At 35.3% G+C, this 16,188-nt stretch overlaps 1 protein-coding gene across 12 annotated transcripts in view; it reads right to left on the bottom strand.

The window, feature by feature from the left end:
- The window catches only part of NOL4 (nucleolar protein 4), a 390,355-nt gene that overhangs the window by 74,231 nt on the left and 299,936 nt on the right, over window positions 1-16,188 (bottom strand). For all 12 annotated transcript variants that reach the window (XM_045378145.3, XM_074022191.1, XM_065533935.2 and 9 more), the window contains one exon: window positions 14,585-14,698. In XM_045378145.3, coding sequence (XP_045234080.1) covers window positions 14,585-14,698 — 114 coding nt within the window. The remainder of the gene's footprint in view (window positions 1-14,584; window positions 14,699-16,188) is intronic.

The raw sequence follows: 16,188 nt of genomic DNA, 5'->3' as shown, positions 1-16,188 counted from the left end.
ACTTGAATTCTTAATTAGCTGAGCTAATGTGGCATGGAATAATAGACATTCCCAAATCACTCATGTTTAGCTTAGAAATACCCTGTAACCATAAGATTATTTTGTAGCAGTTAATATTCATAATTGTGTTTTGGCTTATGCTCAGATTTAAATATCATTGCATTTAAATAGAAAACCGGAAACTAGAGGTGGATGGGAAAGTGACTCCCACAGTATCGGGACCTCACCTTTCCCACAGTCTCATCTATACCCCATTGTCTGTTTGCTTCTGAGACTTCCTAAAAATTGGGCATAGTCGTCTTCTTTACCACTCCTCTCTAGCATGTACTTAAGTCTACATAACTTCACAGGGCATAGAAGACCCCTGCACCTTTATGCCGAATCCTCTCTTCTTTGATTTCTTCACAGGAATCTCGAGTTTCCTCCACGAGAAACTGCTGTTTTTGATAGTCAAGGGTCTCTCTCATTTGGAAACACCTCATTTGTCTGGAATACCATCCTCTAGCTTTTCTGTGAATATCTTCATTTATCAAAAGGTCTGCCTTAACAGTGCCTCCTCTAGGAAGCCCTCCCGGATTCTTCAGGCAGAGTTAGCAATGCTTCCCTGGCTATCACAGCAATCTGATTACAGACTTGTAATTTCATTTACCATGCTAATTGCACTTATTTTTAACAGAATGTGAGTTGACTAAGGAAAGCCATTATGTCTTATGCATATTCATCTGCAGTATACAAACACCTGCTCAGTGGTGATATTGTCCGAATTAAGAATGTGATACTACAAAACACTAAACTAACTACAAGTAAATCTGGCACTTAGTACAAATTCTCAGTAAAAGTTATTCTTCCTCACTTGTTTTGTAGCTTCTTTACTGAGTAAAATATCTGCCATATGATGACTGCTTATATATATTTGCTAAATAAACAAGCTATTTTAGGGCCTATTTAGAGGTATTTTTGTCCTATTAATCATATTCCTTGTTGACACAGATATATTAAATACTTAAGAAAATAACTAGAGCAGTTCAAAAGCCATGGAAAAATTAAAAGTTTGTAACTTCTGTCGTTAAAAACTTATCTTTCAAGAACTCAAATTAGAATTAATTCATATTTAAAATCCAGCCACATTGGTAAGCTAATACTGAAAGAATACAAGTTAGTAAGGCAATTATTTTGCTTAAATATACCGGAAGAATTCAGGTCAAATATTCTTTCATGTAGAGCAACTACAAAATTCCAGCAAAATTATTTTAACTATGTTACTAAATATGATATAATGTGCACAATGAACTCAAGTTTTTAAATTAGAGTGTTAAAAGTCCATTGTAGATATTTACTAGTGATGTCTATCTGTAAAACATATATATATATATATATATAAAATATATATATTTGCATTTCCTTCATTTTTATGTTTATAACATTTCTATGTTTACAAAAATATAGTAGAACATATATTATTTCAATATCTTATTGTTTACAAATGTTATTATAACCATTCCCAGAGTCTGTTCTGGACTCATAAAGGTAAGATGGTAAGTTTTCAGAAATGATAATTTTTGTAATCAAATTTCTCTGTGTTGATTTTCTAATTTGTTCACCACTTTGTGATCACGAATGTAAGGTTATATTTTGATATCCACTTGTGCTAGCTGTTTCCTACATAGGGAAACAGCCATGTTGCTTTGGAAGATTACACCTTACCAAACAGTACCAGGAACTTTAGAGACCATGTGAGTAGATAGATGGTTGAGTGTAAATCCATCACTGAAACCAAAGAGCAAGTAAGTACACATTCTCCAATGTTGAGTAAACAACAAGTATATTTATAGGTTATTAAAATTGATAAAAGCACACATTTTTAAAGACTCTCCAGCCTGATATTTTTGTGCATTCTATTTGCAGCAAAATGTGGTATCTCTGTTGTGAATATCAAACAGAAATTTAATTTATGATAGCTTTTGAAATTAAAAATAATATAAATGTATATCAGGAGACACTTAAAATAGTTGAATGAAAAATAAAAGATGGAATGGTCCTTCAAGAATAAAACTGGAATTAGAAATCCTATGTGACTCAGTTTTTTAGTGGGGCATGATTATATGGCCATTGATACTTAATTGCGTTATCTTTGCTAATAATTCTCTTAAACCAAAAGCACCACATTAAGTAATTTTTATCTTATGCCACATCATTTTTAATTCTAGGCACTGGCAAATTAAGAAAAAAAGGAAAGGAAGAAAGGAAGGATGGAGGAAAAAATTATTTGACATAACAAATGCAAAGCCTACTGAAAATGTGAGGGTTTTGAGCCTCAAGTTCAGTCTCTTAAAAATGGGAATAACAGAGGCATAAGGATTCACTATCAAGGAATTAATCTGGAAATGTAGGATTCTTATCCCTCTTTTCAAATCTTAAACTACTCTGCCCATAGCAGTGCTTCTCAAAGTCAGTGATACTACCCCCTCAGGAACATTGGGGAACTCTATAGCAGGTGCCACTGACATTAAGTAGGTGGGGTGATGGGGACAAGTTTACTAGAAGCCCTGACATGTTCCAGGCAGTCCCATGTGACCAAGAATTGTATCTGTTCCCATGGGAATTTTTTAAAGTAGTGGTTGAGCACAGTGGCTCATGCCTGTCATCCTAGTACTTTGGGAGGCCGAAGTTGGAGAATCACTTGAGCCCAGGAGTTTGAGATCAACCTGGCCAACACAGCAAGACCCTGTCTCTAAACTGTCTTTTAATTAGCCAGGTGTGATGATGTGTGTTTGTAGTCCTAGTTACTTGGGCGGCTGATTCGGGAGGATTGCTTGTGCCCAAGAGTATGAGGCTACAGTGAGCTATGATCGTGCCACTGTTCTCCAGCCTGGGTGACACAGCAAGAATCTGTTTCTGAATAAAATTAAAAAGAAAAATAATAAAAATGAAAGTTTTGCTAGATATTGGTAAGAAGCCTTTTTAGAATTTTCTGAGCCTAAAACATAACCCTAGTTTGGTATAAATGCAAACTTTTTATGTGTGTATGATATATATATGATTTATATATATATATATATAAATATATATATATTTAAATACATATATATATATTTAAAACTGCTTTTACATATACATTGAATTATTAAAGGAATACTACTACCATGCAAATCAAGAAAATACTGCACTATGCTTTGTTTAGAACTTTACCAGCAGTTTCTTACCATCTGGAAAGTTCCTGTCACTGATCACTGTGAGTTGTCACAACATATACATTGTCAGAGGACACTTTAGCTCTTGCATTCACGTTGATTTGCTGTATAGGTGCAAATAGTACCTGATGATTTTATTATATTTTCTAGAGCCATAGTATCCCCACATTTCCACATTGAAATACATATTATTTTATTACATATTACTTTCTTTAATGTATTATTTACATTAATATCAGGACATTATACATATTTTTAATTGTAGCCATATATAACTTATATTAATTATAAATTGCATTTCAGGTCTTAAGGTGGGACATTTCAAGGTAATTTTTGTAAAAATAATGCAATGTTTTTTAGGATTAGGAATTACTGGTTTTGCGTCAAAGATTCCTTAAAGTTAAGACAAGCTTTTAATAGGCATATATCTATAAAATAAATTAAAATCCATCTTTTATAGGAAAAAAATAGAAAATAAGAACACACTACCTGTTTATTAAAACCTTTAAAAACCTTGCTGCTGTGTGACCCAGTAATTCTACTTCTCATAATTTATCCTAAAAAATAGGCAAGGCATCATTTTCATATGCAAATTATGATAAATAAGTAAAATTAGCACTTAATATTTTTTAAATGAGGTGGTGAAATTACTAGTAAAATTTCTTATTTATGTATATTTCATTATTTCTCAATTATAAAAAAGCCTACATGATTGAGAAGAGTATTAAAAATGAAAATATTTTTAAAGTATGATTTTAAGATCATGAGGATTGGATCAAAATGGGGTCCCTAACCTGAGAAATTCTGTGACCTGGAGAAATTTATTCAACTTTTCTGAATCCAAATTTCTATACTTTTATAAAAATTATGGCAATTATAAAAGAAAGGCTTGCAAAACACTTCACATAGTCTCACATTCATAAATGTTTCTACTGCGCTGTTATTGGCATTATTTTTAAAGAGGATGTCAAGACCCATTAGAATGAAATGACTTGTAAAATACTTTCTATCCCAGGTAGTTTTAAAGTACACATGTTACACAGGAGATAGAACATAGTCCAAGAACTACCCCTGATGGTCCAGACATACCTCAGAGATACTGCAAGTTCAGTTCTAGACCACTGCAATAAAACAAATATTGGATTCAAGCAAGTAACATGAACTTTTTGTTTTACCACTACATATAAAATTTATGTTTACCCTATACTGTAGTCTATTAAGTGTGCAATATCATTTCTCTAAAACAAAACCAATGTGCTTACCTTAAACAACAACAACATAAAAACATTATTGCTTAAAAATGTTAACAATCATCTGAGTCTCCTTGAGTCAAAATCTCTTTGCTGATGGAGGGTCTTGACTCGATATTGATGGCTGTTGAATGATTAAGGTGGTGGTTGTTGAAGCCTAGCGTGGTTATGACAATTTCTTAAATAAAGACAAGAATGAGGTTTGCCACACTGATAGATGCTCTTTATCATGAAATATTTCTCTAAAGTATACAATAATGTTAGATAGTATTTTGCCTATAGTAGAGCTTCTTTCAAAATGGGATGCAATTCCTGACACTGTTTAATCACCTTAGTTTATACAATATTTTTAAAGCTTTGTTTTTATTCAACAGAATTCACAGCATTTTGACCAGGAGTGGATTCTATCTCATAAACCACTTTTATGCTCAGCTATAGAAAGCAACTTTTCATCCACTGAAGATTTATCATGAGATTGCAGCAATTCAGTCACATCTTCAGGCTCTACTTCTAATTCTACTTCTCTTGCTATCCACCACATCTAAAGTTACCTCCTCTAGTAAAGTCTGGAACTCCTCAAAGTCACCCATGAGAGTTGGAATCAACTTCTTCCAAACTCCTGTTAGTTTCGCTATTTTGACCTCCTCCCATGAATCATGAATATTCTTAATGGCATCTAGAATCACCATTTCAAAAGGTTTTCAATTTACCTTTTCCTAATCCATCAGAGGAATCCCTAGTGATGGCAGCCATAGCCTTGGGAAATTTATTTCTGAAATATAAGACCTGAAAGTATGATTACTCCTTGATCCATAGGTTGCAGAATGGATGTTGGTTAGCAGGCATAAAAACAACATTAATCTCCTTGCACATCTCCATCAGAGCTCTTGGGTGACTAAGTGCATTGTCAACGAGCAGCAGTATTTTGAAAGGAATCTTTTTTTATTTCCTGAGCAGTAGGCCTCAACAGTGGGCTTAAAATATTCAGTTAACCATGCTGTAAACAGATGTGCCATCATCCAGGCCTTGTTGTTTCATTTATAGAACACAGGCAGAGTAGATTTTTGCAAAATTATTAAGGGCCCTAGGATTTTCAGAATGGTAAATGAAAACTGACTTTAACTTAAGAGTCATCAGCTGCATTAGCCCCTAAAAAGAGAGCAGCTGTCCTTTGAACTGTGAAGCCAGGCATTAAGTTCTTCTCTCTAGCTATAAAATACTAGGTAGCACCTTTTCCCAGTGATTCACTACAATGATGTAGTGATTTCATCTACATTATAAGTCTTTATTGTTTTAGTGTAGCTACTTTCTTCAATTATCTTAGCTAGATCTTCTGGACAACTTGCTGCATTTTCTACCTCAGCAACTGCTGCTTCCCCTTCCATGTTTACGTTCTGGCAATGGCCACTTTCCTTACATCTCATGAACCAGTCTCTGCGGTAACAGCTTCCAATTTTTCTCCTGCAGCTTCTTCACCTCTCTCACTCTTCATAGAATTGAAGAGAGTTAGGGTCTTGCTCTGGATTAGGCTTTGATTTAAGGGAATGTGGCTGGTTTGATCATCTATAAGACCATGAAAACTTTCTCCATATCAGCAATAAGGCCGTTTTGCTTTCTTATCATTCTTGTGTTCACTGGCGTAGTGTTCACTGGGTCTCACTCTGTTGCCCAGGCTGGAGGCAGTGGCACTGTCATGGCTCACTGCAACCTCAGCCTCCTGGGCTAAAGCAATCCTCTCAACTCAGCCTCCCAAGTAGCTAGAACTACAGATGCACCATGCCTTGCTAATCTTTTAAAAAACTTTTTTGTAGAGATGGGGGTCTCACTATGTTGGCCAGGCTGGTCTGGAATTTCTGGGCTCAAACAATCCTCCCACCTTGGCTTCCCAAACTGCTGGGATTACATGTGTGAGCCACCACACTCAGCTGAGTAGAATTTTAATATTCTCCAAGAATATTAAATCTCCTTCACACTTAGAACTTGGCTGTTTGGTGCAAGCCCATCTCGACTTTTCAACATGTGTTCCTCACTAAGTTTAATCATTCTAGCTTTTGATTTAAAGTCAGATACATGAGACTCTTCTTTTCACTTGAATACTTAGTAGCCATCATAGGATTATCAATTGGTCTAATTTCAATATTACTGTGTTTCAGGGAATCAGAAAGGCTGAAGAGAGAGAGACAGGGGGATGGCTGGTGGGTGGGGTGGTCAAAATACACACATTTATTAAGTTCTTTGTCTTAATTTTGCATGGTTCATGGTGTCCCAAAATAAGTACTATAGCAACATCAAAGATTACTGACCACAGATCACTATAGCAGATATAATCATGATGAAAAATTTGAAATATTGTCAGAGTTACCAAAATGTGACATAGAGACACACAGTAACCACACGCTGTTGGAAAAATGGTGCTGACAGACTTGCTCACGAGATTGTCACAAACCTTCAATGTGTAATAACTGCAATATCTGTGAAGCACAACAAAGTGAAGTTCAATAAAATGAGGAATGCTTGCGCTTCATTTTTCCTATATAGTATATTTTCTTCTGTGAATGAAAGTGTCATGTTGAAGCACATTGAGAAACTCAAAGATACAGGGGTTTCCCCCTAACACATGTATATAAGAGAGAAAAATGCCAGGAGTAAAGTAAAAAGCTGATGATGATTGAGAATAAGTGTGAACTGGCAGGCCATAGAAATAAGTTTCAAGCCATATCTTGTTAATACCACAATGTCTAAATTTAAGAATAAAACTCTATTGAACGGTGTTGTTTTCAGTTAGGTATTTGTTAAAGTTTATAAATGTTATAAAAAGGACACAAAACTGCAGAATTAAATGTGAAAGAAAAGCTGTCTCTCATAAACTATGTCTTAATCATGGTGTGTTAGATAGTTTTTTTTTTTAGGTCTGTATTAAAATTGCCCCCACGCTTATGTGGCTACATTTTCAACCTCTGCACCTGGAATTACATTTCTTTAATAATATTCCAACTCATTAGTACCCTAATAGAACAAGGAAAAATCATAAAGAGACACAGATGACAGTGAATTCACCTCTACTAAGGGAAAAGACAGTTGCAAGGAATTACTTAGAATATTTAGAGTTACTAAATATTTTTAGGTCCTGAGCCATTGGGTTCATGCTGGTTAACTAGCAGTGATTTTATTATTATTATTATTATTTTTTGGTAAGTTAGTGACGTATAAGTTTTCAGTACTTTATTTTTCTTCTTCCTGACCTTTTATTACACCACAGGTAAGTAATATGCCATTTCCCCTTCCCTCCACTGTGTTCTTTTCAACAGAGTCAAAGGTGTCACATCACAACCATTGGTTTCCCCTGTGCTTTGCTACTGCAAAATCTGTCACCCAGCATTCCTGCTTTGTCCTTCTAGGGCAGTAACTGCTGGGCTCCTGCTGGGGAAGCCCTTAACTGGTGGTTTTATATGATCTCTTCTATAGAACTACAAACTAATTTAACTGAAAGCACTAAGGGCAGAAAATATAACAAGGAAACCCTCACATTCTCCAGAAACTTTCTACCTTAATCAGTCATCAAGCCTGTTAATAAAATGTTTGTCATCCCTCAAAACCAGCAAAAATCATACACTGATAGGAGATAAATCACCAACAAATAACTGGTTCTAATCCCTCTTACTTTTTGCCTCTTTGTCTTCAAATGAAATGTAACCAATAACTATAAGATCTTTTTGTTTTTAAGGAAAAAGGAATAATTACTAAATAATAAAGATATAGAGAAAAGAATCCACAAATTTTGAGCTATGTCATAGAATTCTAAATGTGAAATCTCACTGCCCCTTTTGAATTGTCAAAGTGAAGAAGAATTTCCTAGATAACCTAAAAAACACAGATTTTATGTTAAATAAAGAAAAATGCCATATATATATTCCAAACTGCATTGGGAATGGACTTTGTGAAATCTGATTCCTGATGAAGCAGTAGGCTCCTGTCCTTGCCACTGGCTTGCTTCAGGGCTGAGGCTGCATAATAACAAGCTTCCTCTGAATTTTGGAACAAAATGGACATATGGAATAAAGTATTTAACACATCCATACCACCTTTCATGTTCATAGCTCAAAGAGCTTTATCAAATCCAATTAATTCATCAAGCTTCATAAACTCTGGAAGACATACACAATTACATCTCTACATGTGGCTAACCACTGGCAGCAAGCAGCCAGACAAGTGGCTTAACAGAAAGCCAATTTTGAGTGTTCATGTTTTGAACATTTGTGCGCCTACAGAAAATTGGGGGCACAATGAAGAATCTCTGAGTCACTAGAAAATTCTAAGAATTTTGAGATGGGTTAAGAATGCACACAGGAAGACTGAGCTCCTTGCTAACACGCAAAAGAACTCTGATTCTCTCTAGTTGGGCAAAGGAGGGTTTGATTCAATTAATAGAGGGATCTCTGCCAATTACATGCTTTGGTAGGAAGTAGAATCACTTGGTAGAAGTTTCTGGGTGGCATGGCTAAGGAAATCTATAGAATTTATAGTAAGAAAAAGTAGTTTATATACTTTTGAGATACTAATTATAAACACTAAATTAGTGTTTACAGTGCATAAACAGCTCTCCAGATGAAGTGAAGCACTTTGGGAAGTTTGTAGCCTTTTTTAGGCTGATATCCAAGCAAACTCTAGATTGCTAGTTATGGGAAAGTACAAAATCTTTCTAAATAAAGTAAACCATTTTCCAGAAGAAAACTGCACTGCCAAAACCTTATCAGCAGAGGCACAAATGATACAAGTCCTAAATGTTGTTCTAGGCTATGGGTTTCCCTCCATGAACATAACACATGAAAATGTATTATAGGATTGTGAAAAGATCTCAGGCATCAGTTTTATCTAATATAAATGCATATTCTGGATTTCTTGTGCAGCTGGTGACCTTGCACAAATCATTTCACTTCTCTGGGCCTCAGTTTTCCTACATGTAAATGAGAGTTATAGTATCTTTTCTCATGAGGTTGTTGAGAATGGTAAATGAAACTGTATCTAGGAATTGCCCAATAAGTTTTTAGCAAATCTTAGAGTTTAATTTAAAAAAAAAATGATTTCTTCATTTTTCCCCACAATTCCAAATTTCTTTGAACCCTTCTGGGTTTGAAAATAATATTTTTTTCCCACCAACCGTGTAAAAGCATTGCTATTTCTCCACATCCTTTCCAGCACCTATTGTTTCCTGACTTTTTAATGATTGCCATTCTAACGGTTGTGAGATAATGGTTTTGATTTGCATTTCTCTAATGATCAGTGATGCTGAGCTTTTATTCATATGTTTGTTGGCCGTATTAATGTCTTCTTTTGAGAAGTGTCTGTTCATATCCTTTGCCCACTTTTTGATGTGGTTGTTTTTTTCTTGTAAATTCATTTAAGTTCCTTGTGGATTCTGGGTATTAGCCCTCTGTCAGATGGATAGAATGCAAAAATGTTCTCTCATTCTGTAGGTTGCCTGTTCACTCTGACGATAGTTTCTTTTGCTGTGCAGAAGCTCTTTAGTTTAATTAGATGCCATTTGTCTATTTTGGCTTTTGTTGCCATTGTTTTTGGTGTTTCAGTCATGAAGTCTTTGCCCATGCCTATGTCCTGAATGGTACTGCCTAGGTTTTCTTCTAGGCTTTTTATGGTTTTAGGTCTTACGTTTAAGTCTCTAATCCATCTTGAGCAATTTTTGTATAAGGTGTTGTAAGGAAGGGGTCCAGTTTCAGCTTTCTGCATATGGCTAGCCAGTTTTCCCAACACCATTTATTAAATAGGGAATCCTTTCCTCATTGCTTGTTTTTGTCAGGTTTATCAAAGATCAGATAGTTGTTGATGTGTGGTATTATTTCTGAGGCATCTGCTCTGTTCCATTGGTCTATACATCTGTTTTGGTACCAGTACCATGCTGTTTTGGTTACTGTAGCCTTGTAGTATACTTTGAAGTCAGGTAGCGTGATGCCTCTAGCTTTGTCCTTTTTGCTTAGGATTGTCTTAGCTATAAGGGCTCTTTTTTGGTTCCATATGAAGTTTAACGTAGTTTTCTCTAATTCTGTGAAGAAAGTCAATGGTAGCTTGATGGGGATAACACTGAATCTATAAATTACTTTGGGCAGTATGACCATTTTCATGATATTGATTCTTCCAATCCATGGGCATGGAGTGTTTTTCCATTTGTTTGTGTCCTCTCTTATTTCCTTGAGCAGTGGTTTGTAGTTCTCCTTGAAGAGGTCTTTCACATCCCTTGTAAGTTGTATTCCTATGTATTTTATTCTCTTTATAGCAATTGTGAATGGGAGTTCACTCATGATTTGGATATGTTTGTCTGTTATTGGTGTATAGGAATGCTTGTGATTTTTGCACATTGATTTTATATCCTGAGACTTTGCTAAAGTTGCTTATCAGCTTAAGGAGATTTCCGGCTGAGACGATGGGAGTTTCTGAATATACAATCATGTCATCTGCAAAGAGACAATTTGACTTCTTCTCTTCCTATTTAAATACCCTTTCTTTCTTTCTCTTGCCTGATTGCCCTGGCCAGAACTTCCAATACTGTGTTGCATAAAAGTGGTAAGAGAGGGCATCCTTGTCTTGTGCTGGTTTTCAAAAGGAATATTTCCAGTTTTTGCCCATTCAGAAGGATATGAACAGACACGTCTGAAAAGAAGACATTTACGCAGCCAATAAACATATGAAAAAAAGCTCATCATCACTGGTCATTAGAGAAATGCAAATTAAAACCACAATGAGATACCATCTCATGCCAGTTAGAATGGTGATCATTAAAAAGTCAGGAAACAATGGATGCCGGAGAAGATGTGAAGGAATAGGAATGTTTTCACACTGTTGCTGGGACTGTAAATCAGTTCAACCATTGTGGAAGACAGTGTGGCGATTCCTCAAGGATCTAGAGCTAGAAATACCATTTGACCCAGCAATCCCATTATTGGGTATATACCCAAAGGATTATAAATCATTCTACTATAAAGACACATCCACACGTATGTTTATTGCAGCACTACTCACAATAGCAAAGACTTGGAACCCATCAAATGCCCATCAATTACAGACTGGATAAAGAAAATGTGGCACATATACACCCTGGAATACTATGCAGCCATGTAAAATGATGAGTTCATGTCCTTTGCAGAGACATGGATGAAACTGGAAACCATCATTCTCAGCCAACTAACACAAGAACAGAAAACCAAACATGCGTGCTCTCACTCATAAGTGGGAGTTGAACAATGAGAACACATGGACACAGGAAGGGAATATCACACACCAGGGTCTGTTGGGGAGTGGGGGGCTAGGGGAGGGACAGCATTAGGAGAAATACCTAATGTAGATGATGGGTTGAGGGGTGCAGCAAACCACCATGGCACATGTATACCCATGTAACCTGCATGTTCTGCACATACATCGCAGAACTTAAAGTACAAAAAAAAAAAAAAGAAAGAAAAAAGAAAAAAAAAACAGGGGGAAAAAAAGAAAACAGTATTTTTTTTAATGTGGAGATATTATTGGGTATCTTCCATTCCCAGAAACAGAGCCTTGCAATACATATATGAGGATATATAAAAAGGAGACAGTATGGGGAGCAGGGCCAAGGACCACTGGTCCTCATTCATTCTAGGCCCTACTCCTGAGGCAGGAGTAAGAAGTCCCATTTTTAATTATTTTTAGAAGTTTTTCTTCAGTGGATAGAATGTCTATGAAGTAAATTTGAGCTCAATGTAAAGACCTTCAAAGACAATGATAAATCTCTGACAGTAGGAAAGAGTGTTAGTAAATAGCAGATCTTTAGTACAAGTGTGAGATTTGAGATACTAAAGCAAATAACAAATATATATTTAACAACATATAAACTTATGAAATATATAATGCTTTTATATGAATTGACTTATAAAATCCTCACAATAGCTCTGTGAATTGATATCTGTATCTCCCATTTTACAGATTAGGCCCACAGTATTTAAGTGACTGGATCAAATATCACTTGATGACCAACTTTGGGGAATATTGTAGAGTGATATTATAGGTAGTATATAACATGAATAAGTCATTTAATTTTTATAACAACTCCACATATGATTAAAACTATACAGGGATATTCTAGAATGTAGACTAGGTGGGATATATAGCTAGACAACAACCAGGAGAGCCCTGTCAATCCCAGAATTCTACGATCCCAATTTCTAGAGCTAGCATCTGTTCTCAAATGGACTTTGACTTTGAAACTCCAATACCTTAGATAGTGTCATTAATGCTTCTTTCTAGTTAACTGATATCAATCCAACGACAAAACAGCTAGACATCAAAGTCTTTTCTATACTGAATTTATTGATGCTTGCTATGCACCAGGCAAAATGCTAAGTACATAACATGAATCTGTCATTTAAAGTTCTCATAATGACTTCAAAGGATGGGTACTGTTAGTATTGCTGTCTTTCATATGGAGAAACCAAAGCACACAAAACTGGAATAGCTTGCTGAAGTTTGCACAATTAGAAAAGATAGAGATGAGATTCAAAACCAGATCTCTTTAGTTTCAGAATGTGCTCCCCTAATCACTATGCCAGATGGTATTATACATAGTGTTATAACTCATTGTATAAGATACATTTTATAGATATAACAATAATAAAACTCAACAGAGGGCACATATATATGAATCAATACTGGTGACAGGATTAGCACATTTTAAATTGACTTTTTACATGGTTTTTATCTGAGACTAATACTGTATTTTTCATTTAACTGAAGGCTTCATCTTTTGTGGCATTTAGAATTATTAGCACAAGACATTTTAATAATAAACACATCAAATCAAAGCTGGTATCATTCTGAAACACGTTAAAGAATTCTAAGCCTGAAATGAAAAAACTTTTTTGCTTTTTTCTTTGAAGTCCACTAGCTTACTGTAGAATCAAAATTGAACTAACTTATTTTAGTCTTGACTCACCTCATCCTCAATTAGCGATATAAAACATATGATTCATTTGTTGTAAAAATAATTTACAGGCCGGGCGCGGTGGCTCAAGCCTGTAATCCCAGCACTTTGGGAGGCCGAGACGGGCGGATCACAAGGTCAGGAGATCGAGACCATCCTGGCTAACCCGGTGAAACCCCGTCTCTACTAAAAAATACAAAAAACTAGCCGGGCGAGGTGGCGGGCGCCTGTAGTCCCAGCTACTCCAGAGGCTGAGGCAGGAGAATGGCGTGAACCCGGGAGGCGGAGCTTGCAGTGAGCTGACATCCGGCCACTGCACTCCAGCCTGGGTGACAGAGCGAGACTCCGTCTCAAAAAAAAAAAAAAATAATAATAATAATTTACAAATGAAAATGTGGCAAACTTTTATGCAGAATATTTAGTACATCACGTGACAATTTAGATTTTTACTACGGATACTTGAGAAAGGGGGTAGACAGAAAAAAGAGAAAGACATTTCTGGGATAAGAAAGAGAAACAGAAATATAGAGATAACCCAAGGGAAAGACTGAGGGAAACACCAGTGAGCAAAATACAAAAAGTACAAACATCTCCAATACACAGATGCCTTAGAAAAAAAGATACTGAAATATGACATGCAATTGGCATAGAATAAATGATTAATTAATGATAGAGTAAATCTAAGACATGAATTTTCATTATGTATATCCTCATTTTTTGACTTTCTACTCTTTCAAAGTTGTGTGGTACTGTCACCACTCTCGGCATCATGTATTGGCATGCGGTAGTAGACCAGAGGAAATTAAAGAGAGGTTGGTTCATTTTCATTCAAAATGAACACAATCAAGTCACTCTCATAAGTCATGAGGTAAATTTACAAAGGTGTTGGAAATGATCAGTTAGAACCTCTTAATAAGTAATTGATCTTTAAATTGGATACTAAATAGAATTATAACTCATTAGTTTTGCTATTCATTTTTGCCACAGAAACATTTTGTTCTTTGACCTTCATTCATCACAGGAACACACGTTTTCAATTTTAAATTCATATCATAAAGACACAAAAACTAGATATCTGTGTACTTTAAATCCATTCAAGAGCTTTTACTCTTCAACATTAATCAAATTAAATGAACTGCATTTGCTATAGCTGGTGTTCACCAGACCTCAAGATGCCTCAGTACCTGCTGTCTCTCCAGACGCATCCTCTTGGCGGCATTTCTACTCTCACTCTCACAAGCTGAAGCCAAGATACTCTCTGCAACTGCTGAAGTAAGGTGGGAAGGAATAGGTCGAGACTAAAAAAAAACAAAAAAAGAGAAAAGTATGAAAAAAATTATTAACAGTATCATTAACAGGCCAATGCTATTCTCAGAAGAGCTCTCAGGATCATCAACACGTGCAGGAGTATCCATTTATTTCAACTGAACTTATTTCAATAGAAAGAGGAAATGGAAATTGTAAAGATGAAAAATGAAAGCTAGTTAGAGATTAAAGCTATCGTTGCTACACAGATCCATCATTCATTCCCATAGATCCACTGTCACAAGTATCTAGCCTGGGCCATGAAGCTGGAGTTTGAACAGGCAGTGGCAAAACTGCTAACTGGATTTTGCAAATAAAACAAGGTCTTTAATTCTACTATAACATATGACATGCACAAAAAAACGAAACAAAAACAAGTGACAGGGCTGAAACAGAGTTTAAAAAAACCTAATAGACACTCAGACCATGTCAAACAATCTTAATATGAAATATTATGAATATTTACAGTCTAAATTGTGACCCAATTGATGTGATTAAAATGCTTTTAAATATAAATAAAAACTAAAAAGTCAGCCCTACAATGATTTTAATATATTAAAGGTTTAGTGCTTTAGATGTTAGATATGTTTGCCTATGTGTACATACATGTTTTGTTTTACTTATAAAAAATGAGCTGATAATTTCATAGATACATGTTGAAACCCATCTTCTATGTAGCCCATATAGAAAGTAATTAATTCTTCAACTAATTTCATAATTAACTGTAAATTGTTTGCAGCTCTCAATATCATTTGTGATAACCATAACAAATATTATGATTTTCATTCTTTTTTCCATAATTACATGCAAAGTCATCCAACTGAAAGATGAAATACTTAATGATATAGAACAGTTTTTTAAATTAAGATAAGCAAATGATAGATAAGAAATAACAAAACTAAACCAAATGAGGTAGTAAAATAATGTGAAATTGTGAAATTATGAAATAAATATATCTTTTGGGAATATAGCATATATAGTATATGCCACCTTAGGGTTTTCAAACCTCAGACTAAAATATGTGTGAATGCTATTTATTAGAAGCCTGAACTAATTGAGACCTTTTGAATTTTTTTCTAAAGGAATTGAAACATGGCTTTTTTATACATGACTCATTTTACCAACTCTGGTATGTACAGTGTGTCTCAGCAAATTGAACACAGGGCTTACATCTAAAATAACATTCTAGAACAGCTAAACTCAGACCACACCATTTTAACAGACACTCCATAGTTAAATTTGTACAGTGTAGACAGAGACCAGGCTCTGACCTTGGGTGAACTAGGAAGCAATTTCTGCAACTGCCTTAGCAGACTTCCTCACTACTTCCCCTCCAAAGTAGCCTCTGGAGGCAAAAGGTAGGAAAGGTATAGAGTACATTCTTCTCTGCTAACCCCATGGGACATCTCAAATGATGGTTTTACAACTTTGACAATAAAGCAGTAGGATATTTGGAATGTTATTTTTACAAAAAAGAAGAAAA

Source organism: Macaca fascicularis, chromosome 18 (genome assembly GCF_037993035.2).
Source record: "Macaca fascicularis isolate 582-1 chromosome 18, T2T-MFA8v1.1".
NCBI classification, from domain to species: domain Eukaryota; kingdom Metazoa; phylum Chordata; class Mammalia; order Primates; family Cercopithecidae; genus Macaca; species Macaca fascicularis.
The sequence above is the reverse complement of the archived record's forward strand: the minus strand, read 5'-3'. Positions and strand labels throughout refer to the sequence as shown.